General features: G+C 40.5%; 1 protein-coding gene across 2 annotated transcripts in view; it reads left to right on the forward strand.

The window, feature by feature from the left end:
- LOC126387650 (RIMS-binding protein 2) overlaps nucleotides 1-9,210 on the forward strand; it is a 96,784-nt gene extending 87,574 nt beyond the window's left edge. Inside the window, exons 29-33 of one of the 2 annotated variants that reach the window (XM_050040240.1) lie at nucleotides 217-264; nucleotides 885-1,003; nucleotides 1,101-1,172; nucleotides 1,543-1,662; nucleotides 2,662-9,210. In XM_050040240.1, the coding sequence (XP_049896197.1) occupies nucleotides 217-264; nucleotides 885-1,003; nucleotides 1,101-1,172; nucleotides 1,543-1,662; nucleotides 2,662-3,012 (710 nt within the window). In that variant the 3' untranslated portion in view covers nucleotides 3,013-9,210. The remainder of the gene's footprint in view (nucleotides 1-216; nucleotides 265-884; nucleotides 1,004-1,100; nucleotides 1,173-1,542; nucleotides 1,663-2,661) is intronic. The other variant, XM_050040241.1, reaches the window with a different exon arrangement.
- Nucleotides 9,211-19,901: the final 10,691 nt, after the last annotated feature.

The following is a 19,901-nucleotide window of genomic DNA, read 5'->3' on the forward strand; positions in this document are numbered from 1 at the left end:
ACTGATTGATAAAAGTCCTTTTACCAGTGTTCTGCTCCGATGTCACAACTGCATTACATGACGAGCTAAAGTTCACCTGTTGAGACATCCATCCCCTCTGATCTCCATCTTTGTGTGATGACTGAGACAAACTTTAACTGCAGGCAGGATTATTCTTTTCATATCATTCTGTGCTTATCATGTTTATGCTCTTTCCCCGTACCTCGTCTCTTGCAGTGGAGTCTGCGGCACTCTGGGAGGAGAGCGTAGACTCCTCCAGCCAAGGTTTGTAGTTTGACTCCTCTGCCTCTCATCTGCATGATCAGACGACCGTTTCAATGCCTGCTGGAGAACAGCATGTTTTTATCTGCTATTTAATGGATCGTTTTTTTACATATCTTTTAATGGTTGTACTGTATTCTAGCTTCTGATAACACCAGGTTTGACTTTCATTTGTCCTTATTAGGGGCTGTTTGATCATTTGGGGATTCACTGAAGAGTGCATGTTGCTTGGTACCAAATTAAAGTACCAAATCTAATGTCTTCTTCTTAAGTTCCTTATTAATCCCCAACTATAAATGTCAAGCAGCCCCTTCTCCTAACTCCTCTTTTCATTTCACAGTTCATCATTTATTCATCACCTCATTTCACTTGTCCTCATTTTTATAGCTCAAGCTGCTCCGAGCTTCTTAATGGAGACATCAACTCCCACTGCTAATCTCCTGTTGTTTATATTCTTATTTCCATGTGTTTGACTGCAGTGATGTGACTTTTCCTCAGCTCAGCATGACGCTGAGGGAGTCGGACGTGCAGACACAACAAGCCGCATGCTGATGTTGCAGAGACGTGTGACTCCTCATTACCAGGATGTCAGACTGAGCTGTTTGCTCCTCTCTGTTTGACAGATCCCAGCCAGACTGCCCCTGCTGCTGCAGCCGTCGGGAACCCGGCCCCAGGAGCTCGCAGGATGGTCGCCATCTTTGATTATGATCCACGAGAGAGCTCCCCCAACACTGACATAGAGGTCAGACACATGCATATATCATATTCCAGACAATTTTCTGTATGTGTGGTGGTAGTTTTTGCTCATTATCTGCCTCGTTTTTTCTGACCATGTTCAGGCTGAGCTGACCTTCAGCGCAGGAGACATCATACATGTGTTTGGTGACATGGACGAAGACGGCTTCTTCTACGTAAGTGTCGACATAGCTCCAGAATTAAGAGTGGTCTGTTTATAGCTGCATTTTGGTGATGAAGCAGTACTTCCTCACTTAGGAAGGACATATGATTATCAAAATAATTGTTGATTGGGGTGTCGGTGGATTAGTGGATAGAGCAGGCGCCCCATGTACAAGGCTGTTCCCGCAGGGGCCGGGTTCGACTTCAGCCTGTGGCCATTTCCTGTATGTCACTCCCCCTCTCTCTCCCCCTTTCACAGTTGTCTGTCTTATCGATTAAAGGCTAAAATGCCGTGTTGATTAATTTTCTGTTGATTGACTAATAAGAAATGATGGCTTTACAGTAGTTAAATCACAGCATTGTCATCCTAATGTTTTCCTCCAGGGAGATTTGAACGGACACACCGGCTTAGTGCCCTCCAACTTCCTGCAGGCCGTACCAGAGGACGCTCCAGCCCAGCACCACTCTGCTCAGTCTGCACCAGAGCCCAAGAAGGAATCACAGGTGGCTTAGTCTTTCTGTCTCGCTGCATGTACCACTGTGTATGGAGCTGTGGGCGCCCTGCTCACCTGCACGCATACGTTATGTGTCATTTTCATTGACATCAAAAAGTTCTCGTCTACTTTTTATTTCCAGCGTCTGGTTGCTGTTATTTTCTGTTCTGTTTCTTTAATTCTTCCCTGTCACATTTCTTTCGCCCCACTGTTTCCTGCATGGCCTTCTGCAGAAGCAGAAAAGAAGTGTACACTTCGAGACGTGATTGTAAGTGTTGTTAGGGACTGTAGCAGCTCAGTGAGCACCACTAGTGTCCCCTGTTCACTCCCTGTTTATGTCCTCTTCCCTACACCATAACTGTAGTTCTACACCACTCATTTACATAGAATCCTGCACCTGCGGATGGTTTTATTGGGTCAAAACACGGGTCAAAAAGTTCTCAGATCATCTTCCTCCTCCTATGTGTTTGTTCTGTTTTAAGGAATACCATTTAAGTTAATATTAAATAGATGAATAAATAGATAAATGCCTATAAAAGAAACCCTGGAATTGATAAATAAGACAAAAGATATGGAAATAAACAGGTAAATGCTGAAAGAAATCTATATAAATGAGTTAGTATAGTTCAATTAAAAAAATAAATAAATAGATAAATAGTTTTTTTAAATACTGATAAAATTTTTTTTATTTATTTAACTATATTGACTAATTTTTATATTTATATTTATTTTTTAATTATTATTATTATTATTATATTAGTATAATTATTATTATTATGTATTTACTGTCTGATCAGAATGTATTAAATATTTATTGTAATAAAATTATTTTGATTTTTATTATTTATTTTTATTATTTATATTTATTTTGATTTTTATTTATTTATGTATTTATCTAGTATTGACATAAATGGCATCCCATACTATCCTTGTGTTTCCCTTTGGTATTATAAATATTGTTTAATATATTTGGCATGCTCATGCTCAAAGTCTTACTCTGTTCCTGAAGGGTACCTGGACGTCTTCTACAGAGACACAAGATCCCTCCACCCTAGAAGAGGCTTTGCACCCTCAAACAGAACCTCCCGTCCCCGACCCAACAGAGCACATGGAGCTGCGACCCAAACTGGAAACCACTGCAGGCCTCACATCAGACCTGGACCTAGCTCCAGCTCCAGCTCCAGCTTTGGGTCCAGCTCCAGCTCCAGCAGCAGCGGAGGCCTGCTGCTCCCGTCCAGCCCCTCTTGCAGCCGACCCCCCGACACCGACAGACTGCTCTGCACAAGGCAAGAAGAAGAAAGGCTTTTTCTCCAAAGGCAAGAAGCTGTTCAAAAAGCTGGGATCCAGCAAAAAAGAATGAGAGTCGGGACGTCTGACTCAGAATACTTGCATCACATTGAAAGCACTTTTTCTAACTCCACTGTTAGTCTCAGTTGGTTAGCGGCCATCAGATCTAATAACAGTAATTATACATTTGCCTTAGAGCACTGCTAGCAGCTGTTAAATTTAGAGCACATCAACACACCGCTTACAGCATCACACCGGCATGTAGAAGTGCATGTCGAAGTGTGCAAATATACTCTCTGAATACTACCTAATTAATCTAAGCATTTGCAAACTTTCAACTCAGTAGAAGCTTTAATGCTCGATGTTAAACAGTTATCTCTCGATGGATCGGATCTATCTGAACAGCAGACGAGACTTTAGCCTGGTTCAGACACAGCTAATGAAATATTAGCTTTAATGTTCATATTCTGGTGCCACTTTATTTATTTGAAGCAAGCGAACAGAAGCAGCGGTCTTTCTCTTCCTCTGTGTGACTGTAAAGAATGCACTATTTTAAGTATCTGTCTGCTTGTCCCTCACGTGTCTCTTGTCTCTAAGAGTATTTATACTTTGTACAGAATATGTTATTTATTTGCATCAGAATCCTGCCCTCACCATCACCACATTGCATGACGTGACATCAGGGCAGGAGGTTAGTCATATGATAGGTGTAGTTTAGATTTAAATAGTTTTGGGGATTTGAAGTTGAACAGCTGAGACTGTTAAATGAAGCTGAACATAATGTAAAGAATGTGAAGGTGTGTGTGTGGGCGTGTGTGTGGGCGTGTGTGTGTGTGTGTGTGTGTGTGTGCAGACGAAGCAGTCCAGTCCACTGGTGAGACTGGGAACAGATGCCTTTCTCAGACGTTAACACAGGAACTCTTGATGTTTGTGACAACAGTCACAACTGGCCTAAATGTTGCATACTACATATTTTCTGTGTGTGTGTGTGTGTGTGTGTGTGCAAAAATGTGGTAGTATCTGGGGATCAGCAGGCTGCTCTGTTAGCTGATAGGGCTGCAACTAGTGATTATTATTTAATCACTGTTGATTAATCTTTTGATCATTTTTTCGATTAATCAATGAATCATCTGGTCTATAAAACATCCAGAAAAGGTTAAAAAAGCCTGTCACAGTTTCCTACAGTCCAATGTGATGTCATGAAATGTCTTGATTTATCCAACCAACTGTTCAAAACCCAAATATATTTAATTTACTACCATGTAAGACGAAGAAAAAGTGATTTTGTTTTAAAGAATTTATGATTATGTTCATTTCTCAAGATAAAAAGTTAATTTTTCCGGAATCTTGAGAAAATGATATGTATTTTTTTCTTCATGAGAACCCGCTATCATGAGAAAATAAAAGGTAGTTTCCTCTTATGACTTAAAATGTTTATCAGGGATGAGTAGCGCCATGGCAGCATGCACAGACGGCATCTTGACGACCGTAGCAGCTGATTTAAGGTGTAACTGTCACATCAAGAGAACCCGTTATTGATCACATTCATGCCTCGCCTTGACAGTCATGACAGTGATCTTGAAGACGGTGTCATCAAATGAATCGGACGCTCATTTTAGAGTTCTCCATAATTGAAATCTCCATAATTATTATCTCAAGAAATTTGTTTTGAAGTTTTGTTTTCTTCAAAATCAACATAAATGTAATTGTTATCTTGAGATATAATTTGGAAAAATTAACTTGTGATTTTGAGAACACGTCCCTTCTCAGCTTCCATAGCTGTTCACATGGTTGCTGATCGATTTTCTCTCTATGATTTCCAGTGGTTTTAACAGTCTGTAAGTGTGAGCAATAAGAGTCACGTTGATGGGAAATACGGAAGGAAATCTATGGAGCAACATAAAAATGGTTTATATTAACAGATTTTGTCACTCCCTATAAGAGTAGGGCCTGACTACAGTTCCCATGATTTTAGGGACTTTAGGAGATGTAAGCATGAAGTACAGTGTTGCCATGTGAGTGAGTTAGCAACAACTTCAGCCCCATTTCATCTTCCTATATTTGTGTGGCACCATACAAAGTAGGGCTATATTGGCAAGAATCTGGCTATATGAAACGTTTCAAGAAACAGGAGTTACAATTAAATATATTGCAGGGGTTTTCTTTTTGATTTAACTTCAGAAAAACTGACATAGTATAAAGAACACACCAGTATGTGCATAAAAAGGTTTGCTTATTTTATGAAATCAGAACAGAGGGATCTGTATTTGTATTCATTGCGGCCCCTGTAATATTTAACATTATGGGGCCACGTTTTGTTCAGCCTGAGCAAACATTTAACATTAGTCCACATCAGTAAAAAAATAAATCAGAGTGCTTGCAGGATTCTTTAGGTAAACAGATTAAGAAAATAAAGAAATGTAAAAAAAAATTAAAAATCTATAACAGTGTTTTTGAGAATCGATACAGTAGCACAAAATGTGATATTGTGATGCTGCAGAATGTTCTATTGGCACTTCCTGTTTGCAGTGTTGCCACGGATGTACAGATGTTTACCACTGAATTAGTTTGATACTGAGAAAACTTAAAGACGTGGTGATTCTGAGGCAAGTTTGGAGTTCATTTTTCAGTCCGCAACACTTAAAAAAGTTCTCGTTTAACTTGATGTCCAGATCAGAGTGAAGCAGAGTCAGTCGTGCTGGTTACATTAATAACATACAGTATTTAAGCCGTTGGGATTCATTCTGGTTTGAATGTAGCGTGTAGGAACACTAACTAGAGCTGCATTTAAAGTTTCTGGCACTGGTGGTTTGTGGCGCTAACGTACTGTTACAGACTGCAATAAGATGTTTGTGTATCTTTTCTTTTGCCTCCATGTTTGAGTGTAACGACGTTCATCATGTGGTGTGTGAATATTGGGTCAGACAGGCTAAATAGTGTCTATCGATTAGTTTTTTGTGTCCACACATTTGCATCATCAAAACGTAGACTGTTTAAAGCTGAATAATACAACTTTAGCAATATTGTGTACTGCAATACTAGAAGAAAAACACAACCCCTCTGTCTCGTCTCGTGGTTTGTGGCGCTGCATCAACATGTAGTGTTCAGTTACGGTGTGAGTGTGTGGACCAGGCCTTAGGATTGAGCTTGTTAGTCAGTAACAACACATTCTGATTGGATCTGTTCTCTGTGCGACACGGGGCTGTTAGGTAAACTTCTCAGGTTTCTACTTGTAGTTTCTTGCCACCCGTTGACTCTGGCTGTCAAAAACTGCAGAATATGCCAAAATCTTAGGTGCTTTGCCTGTAACCATAGCGACGAGAGACCAAGCATCCAGCAGCAGCAGCAGCAGCAGCAGCAGCAGCGTGGGGACATTCAGTGGGCTGGTGTGGGTTTGTTTTAAACATCAGAGCTGACCTGATGGAGTCACACCTGATGACACAAGTCGGAGGCAATTCTCTTTTTTTTTTACGTTAAAGGGATTGTTTAGATTTTTTTTAAAGTGGGGTTGTTTGAGGTAGTTATCCATCATCAGTGTATTTCCTACAGTAGATGGCGGTCAACGTGTCCTCACTTTGGAAAAGCGGGCAGGGGGAACCCCCTCAGACGCTCTGCAGTGTACTTCTGTGGACGAGAGCAGCAGCACCTAAAGACATCAATATCAGTTTAGGTGGTGGATGCTAAATTTAGAATATTCGCTCCGCTTTACCTTTCTGTCAGACAGCCTTTTCTGACAGGGAGCTGAAGCTGTTATGACACTCTCTTCAAAGCCACCAGACTCTTTTGACAGAAATCGTAATTTTACCTCACAAAACACTTTTATAATATAACGAGCGATATAACGGCTTCAGGTCCCCGTCTGAAAGGGCTGTATGACATCAAGGTAAAGAGGTGAAAACACTGTAAATATAGCGCACACTTAAACAGATATTGATATTTTAAGGTGTCTAAAATACATTTTGCTGCTGCCCTCATCCACAGCAGTACACTGCTCAGCTTCTGTGTCAGTATTCCTGTCTGCTTCTCCAAACTGGGGGCGTGCCAGCTGCCACCTACTGTAGGTAATACACTGACTATGGATCAGCACCTCATACGACCCCACTTATAAAAATCCGAACTGTCCCCTCAATGTCATGAATGTTTCTTCAGTGTTACGTAAAGGGAGCATGATGATGCCAAGAAAAAATAGACACTTTAGATGTAAAATAGCCGGGATAGAGGCAAGACTGAGGCTGTACTGTATGTTTTATTTATGTTTGGTTTTTTTTGTTTGTCTGTTTTTTTAAAAAGGGGGTTGGATGCTCAAAAGTTGCCGAAATGTACAGCGAATATTTGTACTGATCTTGTTTTTGACGGCCTTTAATGCACAAGTATTCCTCGACCTGCTGTGTAGTGAGTAGGCAGCTCCGCTGTTGACTGAATAGACCCATGTAGGTAGTGTTTTAGCTCAGTTGATCATATTTAGCCTTACAAGAAGACCTTGTTTAGTCTTAATATGTTGTTTACAGGATGTTTATCGACTGCATGCATACCAATGTTATACCCATGTTCGGCCTTATTTATGTTACTGTCATATTTATGTTTTTCTAGGCGGACTCGTCTACAATATTGTAGATTGTCAATGCAGTGGACAGGAAGCTGTAGGAGAGGTGTGTGTGTATATAATGAACAGTGTTGTGGTATATTTTCATACAGTGCGGGAATTTTTTTTTTTTTTTTTTTGTCTTTCCTGACCTGCATTCATTGTTTGAAAGTGGAAGATTTACCTTTTTATATATTAATGTTTTTATTACCCTTTTGGCATCTGTAAATATTTTTGTTAATATTGTTTTTCAGATTTTTTTTTGCATGCGCAGGCATTGTGGATGGAGGAACTGTAACTGAGGATGTAGTACACAGAGGACTTGAAATTGTGATCTTTCAATATGGATCTTTTTACAGGAATAAAGTATGTATATTTTCACAGAAAACACTGAGTCTGTAATGTTTGTGGTGCCCCTGGAAAACAGACATTAACACAAGGTAGGTTTGATTTTAATTTTTATTGAATCTCACATAGATAATACATCATATAAACATGATTATCTTTTTTTTTGCAGGACAGTTAAAGCAGATGAGTTTCTAAAATGGAGGAAAGAGTCGCAAGCTTTGCTCTGCGCCACACGCCGCCCATGTGAACTGACTGGGGCAACACTCTGGGTAATGCGTGGCCTTGTGAGACAAAGCTGCTTCCTCTTTCTTCTGACTTCCTGCGCAGGCTGCGCGCGCCGTCGGCCTCCGTGCTCCCTGAAGCCAACAGTACACTCATCCATAAAGTAGGAAACACTACACTGTGGCGAGGAGTTTAGTAGTGCTTTCTACTTTATGGATGACTGCACTGTACATCCTCTGTTCGTCTTCTCTCACTTCTCCGTTCTTCTGCACCTGCGCTCGCCTCTGCAGCTGCACACACCGACCAAACCCCGCCCAGACACACACATTTTTACACCAAACTGAAACCTCGGCTCAAACAGCCCTCGCTTTAATGGCGAACCTGAAAATGCACACTTCCTGATTTGCCTTGAAACATTTGCATGCACAGTTTTACAGACAGTTTCTTCAAATCTATGTGAAGCCTGTTGGTAGCATTTTTATACAAGACAAAAATCATCCAAAGGGCCCCACCCGTGTGCCTCCAAACGCCCCTTGGTGCAGTGTTTGAGGCAAAAGTCAGAACTTGCCAAAAGGAAGCGCTATCTTGAGGAAGCCATTTTGGCAGGCATGAGTAAGCTTTTCTGTCTGAGCAACAGATCACATTCAAAAAGTCTTGTAAAATAAGTGTAAAAATAAACTGAAATATAAACCATCTGATAAATACACTTAAACAAAATCAATAATATTATACTAAAAAAAAGTAAAAAGTTTTTTTAATCCAAGCTCCAAATGGACGTCTGAGTCGAGGTCAGTCGTGCCAGAAGTGAAAAGAAAAGTTAATGAAGTAAAAGCTGAAACACTTTCATTATCCGACACATTAAAAGCATTTTAAATCAAATAATTCTTGCCCTAAATACACACCATGTCGTCCATCAATACTTCACCTCAACCTGCATTTCTTTTCTCTTCTTTCAAGCGGCAGTCGTCCGGCAGCCTCACAGGTGTCTTCTGTCTGTCCGAGTGCTGGATGAAGAAGAAGAAGAAGAAGTTGTCTCCTTTTGAACCCTCCACAACCACGTGATGTAACCACAGGAAGAGGTCTAACAGTCACAGCCGCTCTCTTCTTCTCTCCTCTTCCGTCTTGACTCTCTGCCTTCTGGAGGCGCTTTTTTAAAACGCTGAAGACACACGATCACAGTGACACAAACTAAAACACTCAACATTTGAGATTCTTTAAAGTACAAACACTTTGATAACATTTTTTGAAATAATTTTATTGTTTTATCAACTTCAAATAAAATCATTATAAGGCATAAGTTTTTCCATCTTGACCACGTCTGTTCGTACCGGTGAGCAATGATGTCATTTACACTCATGTAGGCGCTCTGTAGCTTTTCGTCCACATCATGGTGCAGGGTGAAGTTGGGTAATAAGCCTGTAATGAAGTGGAGAGAGATTACAACACACTGTGAGCATATCTGTGGGTGAACATGACCCATTTACAGTGGATTTTACACTTATACTTCACTTTAACTGTATTTTTTTTAACAGCTTGACTCGTGTGTGTCATATGCAATTTAATATACGTATAATACACCAGCATGGCTCTTTAGGTTTGTGCATGACTTCCTGCTCAGACGACAGAGAGGTGCAGGAAGGTTTGAATGAGCAAAACAGTTCCTGTGAGTTGATGGTTAGATAATCTGACTTTCCTTTAGCTAGAAATAACCAGCGTGTTCTGGGTATGTTTCTGTCAGAGGAGTTCACCGTGATGGATTACGTATATTTGACTGAAGTTCAGATGATGTAAAAACGATAGAAGTTACAGGATGAGCAACAGCAATATGGACTTTAAAAAAAAAAAAAACGTTTTTGATTTTAGTTTGATCAGAATGAAGCCGTCTGAGCTGAAGTCAGTTGCAAAATAAATCATTAATTAGTTGACTTTGAGATTAAAGGATAAGTTCAAATTTTTTTCAAGTGTCTTCCTACTCACAGTCTAATATGCAGTGGTGAAAGAGGTACACTGTCTAAACTCCAATACAAATAAAAGTCCTGGATTCAAAACCTTACTGAGGTAAAAGTATGCATTAGCAAAATGTACTAAAAGCACTTAAAGTATTGATTGTGCAGTAAAATGTTCCCTGTCAGTGTTTCCCTATCATATACAACCCTAATTCCAAAAAAAGTGCATAACTGTCTAAACCTTAAATTAAAACAAAGTGCAATAATTTGCAAATCCTTTTAAACCTTTACAAAGGCAAAATATGTTCTCTTCAAACTGATAAACTTTATTGTTTTTTGTACATGTGCAATCATTTTAAATTTGACACTGAGTACGCTGTGGGAACTGAGGACACTCATTATTTAAGTTGTAAAAGTAAAAACTCCTTCTCAAGATTCATTATCGGGCCCCCCAAAATCCTCAAGACATAAAGCCTGTGTGTATGTGTGTGTATGTCTGAACACTGTGTTCACATTAGTTTCTTTATACAGGAAGCATCATGAAGCTGCATTGCAAACAGTGTTGAATAAACTTGACTTAAAGTATGGATTGAAATGTCTTAGTCAGTGTAGTTTTACTGAGTTAGTACCAATGTACGACTTCATTTCATGTGAATAACTGCATTGGAAATATGTTTAATTAAAACAAAACTTGATGTGATGAATACTTATTTAGGAAGGGGATGAAAAACTATCTTCTGAATAGCTGTGGGACAAATGTAGCACAGTATAAAGTACAGTATGTACCTCTGAGGTGTGGTGGAGGAGAAGTATCATGAAAAGAAAGTACAAATACCTCGACTTTGAGTAAATGTACTCAGTTACTTTCCACCGCTGACCCCGCCTAATGTAAAAGTCAGCTGCAGTTTTTTTTAAATTTTGAATTTCTTGTTCAAAAGACGACTCATTTGCATGTGGAGCGACATTTCCATCACTATGATTACCTCTCTGTTGGTTTTTTTAAAAGTGAAAGGCCGCAGCAGGTTTCAGTTCCTTGTAAATGTAAATGTCCAACTGTAACCCTTCTCATAACGCTACCTAGGGAGGGGGTTTATTCAACTGTACTACACTGTATGTAACGCACTAACGCTGATTTTTACAGCCATAAAACTTAATGAGTTCTGTAGAAAACCAACGTTTCTTTCTTGAGGCGAGTTCATTTTGCACTCCTCTGGTAGTTTACAGTCTAATCTAGGTCACCAAAGAAAGATAAGAATCTCTCTGAAGGAGCGGCAGTAATGCACAGGCCTGCCTTTGTGCACTGTGACCGAGAACTGGCTTCATGTGCTGGTTAAAGCTCGGTTTGGTTTGTTCTTTGATCTCCGAATACCTCTTAGTGCTGCAGAGAGGCTGCTCATATTAACTTAAAGCGAAATGAAAAAAAGTTTAGGACACATTTTTAATCCTTTCTATTACTTTTAGCGCCTCTCATTTCTCGTATTCGTCCCTTTATCAGCTTTTGAAATTGGATCTAATAAACCTTGTGTCAGTCTAGTAATGTGACCTTTAACAGAAAGGTGTGTGGGATCCATCATGTGTAGTTGTAACATGGATGTAAGCCATGGTGGAGGAAGTAATCGGATCCTTTACCGAAAGATAGTTTGGATTCTTATGAAATGGGGTTGTATGCGGTCCTTCTCCATCGTAGTGTATTACCTACAGTAGATGTCAGTCAGCACACAACCAGTTTGGAGAAGCAGACAGGAGTACCGCCACAGAAGCTAAGCAGTGTAGACCTTGGGCATGTCGACTGACATCTACTGTAGGTAACGCACTGTGTATGGATAAGTACCTCATACAACCCCACTTCAAAAGGTCTGAAGTATCCCTTTAAATATAACTATTTAAGTATAAGTATTGATATATGACATATTGGTAGTGCTGTTGCATAAATGTATAAGTAGTTACTGCTGAAGCTGGATGCAGTGGAGCTCGTTTTAACTCCTGTATATGTAACTAAGTAGTTTAGTCCTGTGGTTCCCGACCAAGGGCTCAGTCCAAAGGGTCACAAGATTAAAATAAAAGACCAGCTATACAAAATATAATCATTTTTTGGACTTTTGTGAGAAGTTTAGAGGGCATTTCACAATACGGTGGAACTTATAACAACTCACAGACATCGGAAACGACTTTTTGGAGGAGGTCAAGTGAACAAAAAAGTTTGTCTTATAGTATTTCATAAGCTAACTTGTTTTATTTAATGTAAAATCTTAATGTGAAAAGTAAATAGCTGTCAAATAAATGAAATCAAATAAAAAGTGCAATAGTTTCCTCTGAATTGTCAGTGGTGGAATAGAAGTGTAAAGTAGCTTAGAATGGAAATACTCAAAGTACAAGTACCTCGAAATTGGATAATACTTTCCACCGCTGGATTTAAAGGGTAACTTTGGTATTCTAGAACGTGGACCCTTATGGGAACAACAGTAGTTGAGCATAAGCGCAGCAGACGGCTGCAATGTAACCACTCTTGGCGTGTTCGCACCGCCAGTGTACGTGCTGTTTTTGCTACTGACAGGCTCAGATTGTTTCTAAGTGTCTGACATTATAGGAACATAACCTAAAGATCAACCTTTTTGTTAAAGAGCAAGATCCGTTTTTGTAAAACCAAAAACAGCCCCGACATCAGCAAACCCACCAGACTCCATTCAATTAAACGGTAATTTTATCATTGTAAAACTCACCTTATTCAGAGTTGACGGAAACAAAATAAAAGTCACAGAAGCCATTTTGGTTCGTCCTCCCACTGTTCCAAAAATCACCAACTCTGGTTTGGTTGAAATAAACCCTCAATTCTGTCAGTCAGATGTGAAAATATGCTGACTCTATACACGCTTAAATTACTGTTTATTTGAATGGAGTCTGGTGGGTTTGGTGATGGCGATTTCAGGGCTGTTTCTGGTTAAACAAAAAGGATCTTACTCTTTAACAAAAAGATCTATCTCTGTCGGGATCCTTTCCATAATGTTAACACACTCTTAGATTAACAATCTGAACAAGCACTTTCAGTGGACGTACATGTCACCTGCAGCGACCTTTCACCAGAAAGAGGAAAAGGGTCCACGTTGAAAAATACTGACGTTCCCCTTAAAGCTCAGTATGTGCTGGGTTCAGATTCACTCTCACACAGTTTCCCATTGAGGATCAGAGCCATAGAAAGATGTGACATGGTCCAGTTTTCTTTACCTTTATTCTCATGACATCTGTTCCTGTTTGTAGGTTAATGGCTGATAGAAAAAGACATTCTGACATCAACACCTTTGAGAGCACAGGATGAGGAAAACAAATCCTTCAACATATAGAATGTAAATGTGTTTTGTCCACTCCACAACAAAGGCGTCATAGAAAAGACGATACGCTTATTATAGATATATTCATAAAAGATGAGGAAGGTGACGTCAGCGGGTGCACCAGATAAACACCTGTGTGTCATACTGAATGTATGAGTCTTAAACAGAAGCCTACTGTGTGAGGATTCTGGTTTGTTCATATTCAATCACTCCTGATGCTTCGGTTACAAATGAAACACATCAGTCACATTGTTGGAAATATCCAGCATATGGTGTCTGTAAAAGCCACACATTTTTTTAGCCTCCAACCCTCCAAATCTCCTGACCCCTGCCCTGCTTTTTACTAATCCCTGCCCTCTGCAACTCACTGAGTCACCGGCCGCCACTCAAGTGCTGCTGCTTCATCTGGCAGACGACCACTAGCGTCTGTGCATGTGCCAGTGTGGGGAAGTGATCCTAACTCCCCGTGTGAAGAGGACACTAAAGCTGGGCCCCTGATAGACCTTATCTGGGCCAGCAGCCATTTCCCCTCCCCGCCTATATGCGCACTCCCGAGCTCGTCCTGGGCCGCGGCCGGGTGTCGACACCGCTGAGCCACCCAGAAGCTTATTTCCCTCCCAGACCCGAGAGCTCCACAGAGGCCTGAGCTGTGCTAAACCGGCTTCTGCAGAGCACCAGGGGAAAGTAGATTTACCCGCGATCTGTACTCAGGTCAAACTTTACTTAAAATTATCCATTTTATTTATTTATTTGACGGCTGTAGGTACTTTTCAGATTAAGATTTAGCATTAAAAAAAGTTAACAAAACAGTGTGTAGTTGGGGCTTCTTCCATGATGTCATTTAATGGAGTCCAGGCTCGTTTTTTGTGACCTTCCTATGTATTCATTTTTGTCAAACTGTCCGTACCCCACACGCACGGTCTCCTTTTTTCAGCATAAATTCAGTCATAAGTCTGTGTCATCAATTTGTCAGTTTACTTTGGGTACTCCAGCTTCCTCCCACAGTCCGTAGGTGTGAATGTGGGTGTGAATGGTTGTCTGTCTCTATGTGTCAGCCCTGTGATAGTCTGGGGACCTGTCCAGGGTGTACCTTGCCTCTCGCCCAATGTCAGCTGGGATAGGCTGACATGATCCCCAACAGGATAAGCTGTTATGATAAGTTGCGGAAAATGAGTAAATGAATATTATACACATAAACACAGCAGAAAGGTGTAACCCATCATCCATCAGTATAGGGTCTGTTAATGGCAGTAGTTGTGCGCTATAATGGATTTACAAAGTGTGAAGAGGAGGCAATCTGTGAGTGAATCCACCTTATTCCTGAGGGCACTACTGTAGAAACGATTATGGGCACAACTTCCAGTGAGATAGTGGAAGTAGCAGTAAGCTAGTTAGCCCCATAGACTGTCTGGTTAGTCCCAGTGGCTACTCTTGGTGGCTACCGGCCAACGCTGGTTCTGACACCTAGACTGGCAGGTCCGTCACTCAACGTCAGTACATAATATCCCTGTCTTTCCCCGTCTGACTTCATTCTCAATCTACTGTAGAAAATAAACTCAGCAACAAACCTTGAAATATGTATTTNACGCTGGTTCTTTTCCAAAGTAATTTGCCTTCAGTTTAGGAAATATTGATTTATTTTTTAACAAATATTTTACTAATGATAAATTAGCATTTTCTAAAATGTCTTTGCGGAGCTCTGGTACCTGTTGCACTGTCCGTGTCTGTAACGACTAACAACCAGTCTAAGCTAAATTTGTGTCTTCAGCAACTGTGTGTTGAACATGTGACCAGAACAAAAAGAGATTGTTCCTGTTGCCAAAGGTACTGTTGATATGAGAAATAAAACCACAAGTGTTTCACGAGATACAGCGAAAAAGTATTAAATCAGAATCTGCAGAAGAGAATGACACCTAGACTGGCAGGTCCGTCACTCAACGTCAGTACATAATATCCCTGTCTTTCCCCGGTTGACTTCATTCTCAATCTACTGTAGAAAATAAACTCAGCAACAAACCTTGAAATATGTATTTAATGATTAGGGTTGAGAATGTGTTACTGGTTTACTGTAGTTCCTTTATATCATATAAAAAAATGAATGCCAAACGTTATTTCTTTTACTATTTCATATGACTATTACTGAAGTCTGCTGCTAGATTCAGCTTCATGTTTCACTCAGAACAGTTTTTAATAAATCAGAAGTTAAAAAACTTGTAAACTGCGTCATTAACGCAGATAAGCAGAGGACTAGCTGGGAAACATGACATTTATTCACTTTACATGGAGCTACAGCTAATACTGAATTATGTTAAATGTTTGCCGAATGTGTTAGTGTCTCTTAATAAGTCATCAGAAATCAGAAGCAGATGTTTACCTTAAACCAGATCGGGACATGTTAAAGTTAACAATATTTTAACGGAGCAAGGCAAGCTAATTGCTAGCGTGCTCGGTTAAAAAGGAAAAAAAAAAAACCTATAAAACTAATCCTGTTTGAGCTAGCACAGGTGGTGTGTTCCACGTTTTATTTACCTTTTGCTCTTGTAAAGACGAATAGAGCACTGTAAACTAACTGTTACCACTGGAAATTACCGGTTTTGGTTCAACGCTGGAAGTTGCACCCATAATTCATGTAAGGTATCATGGGGGCTAGGAATAAGGTGGATAAGAGTCTAGTGAATTAGTTATAAGTGAAACGTAACTTCATTGTAAATAAGAAGGATTTTATGTGGACTTATTTGGAGTTTTGGAAGTAGTTAAAGGAACAGTGTGAAAGATTTAATGGCATCTAACGGTGAACGGCTAAAATGTCTTCCACGTGTTGAGTGTGAATTTCCGACAAGACTTCCTTGAGTGTTCATTGTTCAGGAGGTTTTTATCGGGAGCCGAATTATCTGCAGAGGTCTCTTCCTCTCCAAAACAAACGGACCAGGGGTGTCATTTATAAAACAATGTGTAGGATCCGTACTAAAAATGTACGTAAGGACAAAAGCCAAAAATAGTGTGTCCCAAAAAGTATTCGACAATTTCTAAAACAAGGCTTCCACCTCACCATCAGCATCATCAATTTCCCTTAAGCAAAATGTTCGTAAGCGTGGGTCAAAGTTTCTCCCATCAAGTCTGTCTTCATAGATCGCAACTCTTGCATGGGAAGTGGCGTATGCCTCTTTCAAGCCTCGTTTCGTTCGTAAGCAATGTTTAAAAATGAGACCCCCGGTGACTTAAACCGGTAAAAACACAGAATAAAAACACGAAATAAAGTAGTTTTGTTTGGTGAACTATGGTGGACATGCAAAAACACAAAGGTCCCTGTTTAGAGCCAGTGTACTGTTTGTCCGTTCTGGGCTACTGTAGAAACATAGCGGTGCAACATGGTGATCTCCGTAGACGAGGACCTGCTCCCTGTGTAGATATAAATGGCTCACTCTAAGGTAACAAAAACACAATGGTTCTTATTTCGGGTGATTATACACTAAAGAAAACAGACTTATTATATCATTATCATTTCTGCCAGTAGATGCTCCTGAATCCTACACGCTGGGCCTTTAATTTCAAGTTAATAGGACACTATTAACACTTGAAGTTTTGTGTTTTGTAACATAAATAGACCATTTTTATTAAGTATTATTAAGGGAGAACGACTCATATTAAGATGGTTAATATTATTATTAAGATTGTTATTAATTAGGAGGTAATTGATGGAGAAGTCTTTGTGGTCCTGCAGAATAAGGCATTAAATAAGTGCTTTATAATGACTACTTAAGAGCCAATGTGCTACTAGCATACATGCTAATAAGCAGCTTGTTAATAGTGGATGTGTGTATCTTAATATACCACATCCTTAAACATGTCACGTTGCTTTCTGCTCGGTAGCTGCTCTCTAGTCTGCAAGAGACAGGAAGTTTTGTCAGCCTTATGAAACACACACACACACACACACACACACACACACAGCAGTTTGAGTGCATGTGGCCTTCTGTTGATAATGTCCATCCCCCCATGTACAACACATCCCCTTTACTTCCCTATTTCCACTTTGTCCCTGTCAGGCAGAGCACAATGCAACACTGAGCTGAAGAAACCTCCACTTTCTTCTCCCCCATCTTTATCAGAGGTCATTAAGGCGCCGTAAACCTCCAGTCAACACCTCATTTTCTGATCTAATACCTTCCCTTCAGCTTAAAGCCTTCACATATCCAAATAAGGTCAAAAGCCACGGTTGCAAGCACCAATGAGGCCGTGGCAGGTGGGCCTGTGAGTGTGAAAGCGAAGGGCGTGCTTCTTTTTCGCTTCTTCGCTCAGAGACGGTACAGCGCTCGCTGTGCAGAGGAGAGCGCATGGGTGGAGCTGAAACTCTGCCGGCTGCGGTGGTGGTGGTGGTGGTGGAAGTCTTGCAGCACTGAGGCCAGTTCTTGGTTTTGTTTTTAGTTTGCTGCTCCTGTGAAATGACTTCACCCACATGTCTAAAGAGAAAATCAGTTTTAAAAAAAGTGATAAAAGCAGCACTTTACTGTGGAATTTTTGTTTTAAATAGTAGAAAAGGAGACAAACTGAACAATAAAGTGACGTTGCAGTTGTCTTACACATGCACTCAGTTCTGCATTGCGTTTAAACCCACATGGAGGCGTTCAGACTGACTTTGTGGTTTGCTTCTCATTTGATTATAAACCGTCTTCAACCACTGAAGGTAGATTCTCGGTGCAGAGAGTCTCTGTTCCGTATGTGAAGGAAAGAATGAGAAATGTTCTGCACATTTGAACAACAGGGTCATTCCTGTTAATGCACCAACATCTCTGTCCCCATGAATTACTTCCTCGGGTTTTCTTTAAAATGTGATCACATAAACACAAAAAATGCACATAAAATGTATTTTTATTTTAACTTTGCTGAGCTTTTTGGCACATGTGCTCAATCTCGTCATTTTTTATTGTGTCCCTGAAGTAATTTTCCACCCTGTTAGATTGTAGTTTCTCACCTTCTAACAAAAAACAAAAGACTACAACTCCATAGGGACCATTTTGAGGAAGTGACAGTTTTTTGGAGGGAAACTCAAAGCAGTAAAGTAGGATAAACGTAAACTTTAACTCGTCTTTTTTATGCTTCCATGCCGGTGACAGCATCCGTCTATCCGTCCCATTCTAGTGCACGCAATATCTTAAAAATTATCCATTTTTAACTGTTAAATTAAAAATTGTTTCTCAGGGCTTAGAATCCTATATGAGAGCTACAATGAACAAAATTTAAATGCAACACAGGTTTAAGTTACAGAGCCAAGACTTGTACTCAGTAGATAAATTTACGTGTTCATACGTGTTAGTGAGCGCCTCTCCTTTTCCAAGTGGCACATCAAGGTGCTCATTAAACAGCATCATTACTACACAGGTGTGCTTCGGGATGGTCACAGTAAAAGGCCACTATAAAAAAAGTTTTGAGGGAGCGTGCCATTGGCATGCTGACTGCAGGAATATCCACCAGAGCTGTTGCCTGTGAGCTGAATTTTCATTTCACCACCATAAGCTGTCTCCAATGTTGTTTCCATTCATTTGGCACTACATCCAACCAACCACACAACTGCAGACCACATGTAACTACACCAGCTCAGGACCTCCACAACCAGGACCTCCGAGGTCTGACAGCAGTTTGTCATCGTAACCGACTTGAGTAGGCATCTGATGGCATCTGGCAGTTTGGAGAAGTTATATCTTTACAGATGAATCTTGGTTTACACTGTACTGGGCAAATGGCAGTCGGCGTGTATGGCGTCAAGCAGGTGAGCAGTTTTGGTTATGGGCTGGACTATCGTAAACTATGGACAAATATTTTATTGATGGCAGTTTGAACGCAGAGATACTGTGACACGACCCTGAGGCCCATTGTCATGACCTCATGTCGCCCCATGTTGCAAGGATCTGTACACAACTCCCGGAAGCTGAAAACATCCCAGTTCTTGCATGGCCTGCGCCAAACATGTCACCCACTGAGCACGTTCGGGATGCTCTGGATCAGCGTGTACGGCAGTGTGTTCCAATTCCTGCCAATATCTAGCATCTTCACACAGCCGTGAAGAGGAGCGGGCCGACACTCCACAGGCCTCAACGACTCTATGTGAAAGAGATGTGTCACACTGCGTGAGGCAAACGGTATCACACCAGATACTGGCTGATTCTCTGGAGTATCTGTGACATGAGTTTGAATCAACCTGCAACAACTTTAACCTGTGAAAACTGGCGGCAAAAATGAAAGTGTTGCGTTTAAATTTTTGTTTATTGTAGTTTCCTAAAAACTCATTGATCTTATCTTTGTCAGAACTTTATCTGCAGTGAAGCATCACTGTTTACAGTGACTGAGCCTCTGATCTATTCATGCAGATAACTGCTGAAAACTTAAAAGGAGTGTTTCCACTGAAGAGTCCTGACACACTGTGAACAACCTGCTTCGAGAGGAAACGTAGTTTTGGCCTTCAAAGGGACCATGTGACAAATGTACATGTTCCACTTCTGCACATCCTGCAGTATGAGACACCTCATGAAGTCAGTGCTGT

This window comes from Epinephelus moara, chromosome 3 (assembly GCF_006386435.1).
Source record: "Epinephelus moara isolate mb chromosome 3, YSFRI_EMoa_1.0, whole genome shotgun sequence".
Classification (NCBI taxonomy): Eukaryota; Metazoa; Chordata; class Actinopteri; order Perciformes; family Serranidae; genus Epinephelus; species Epinephelus moara.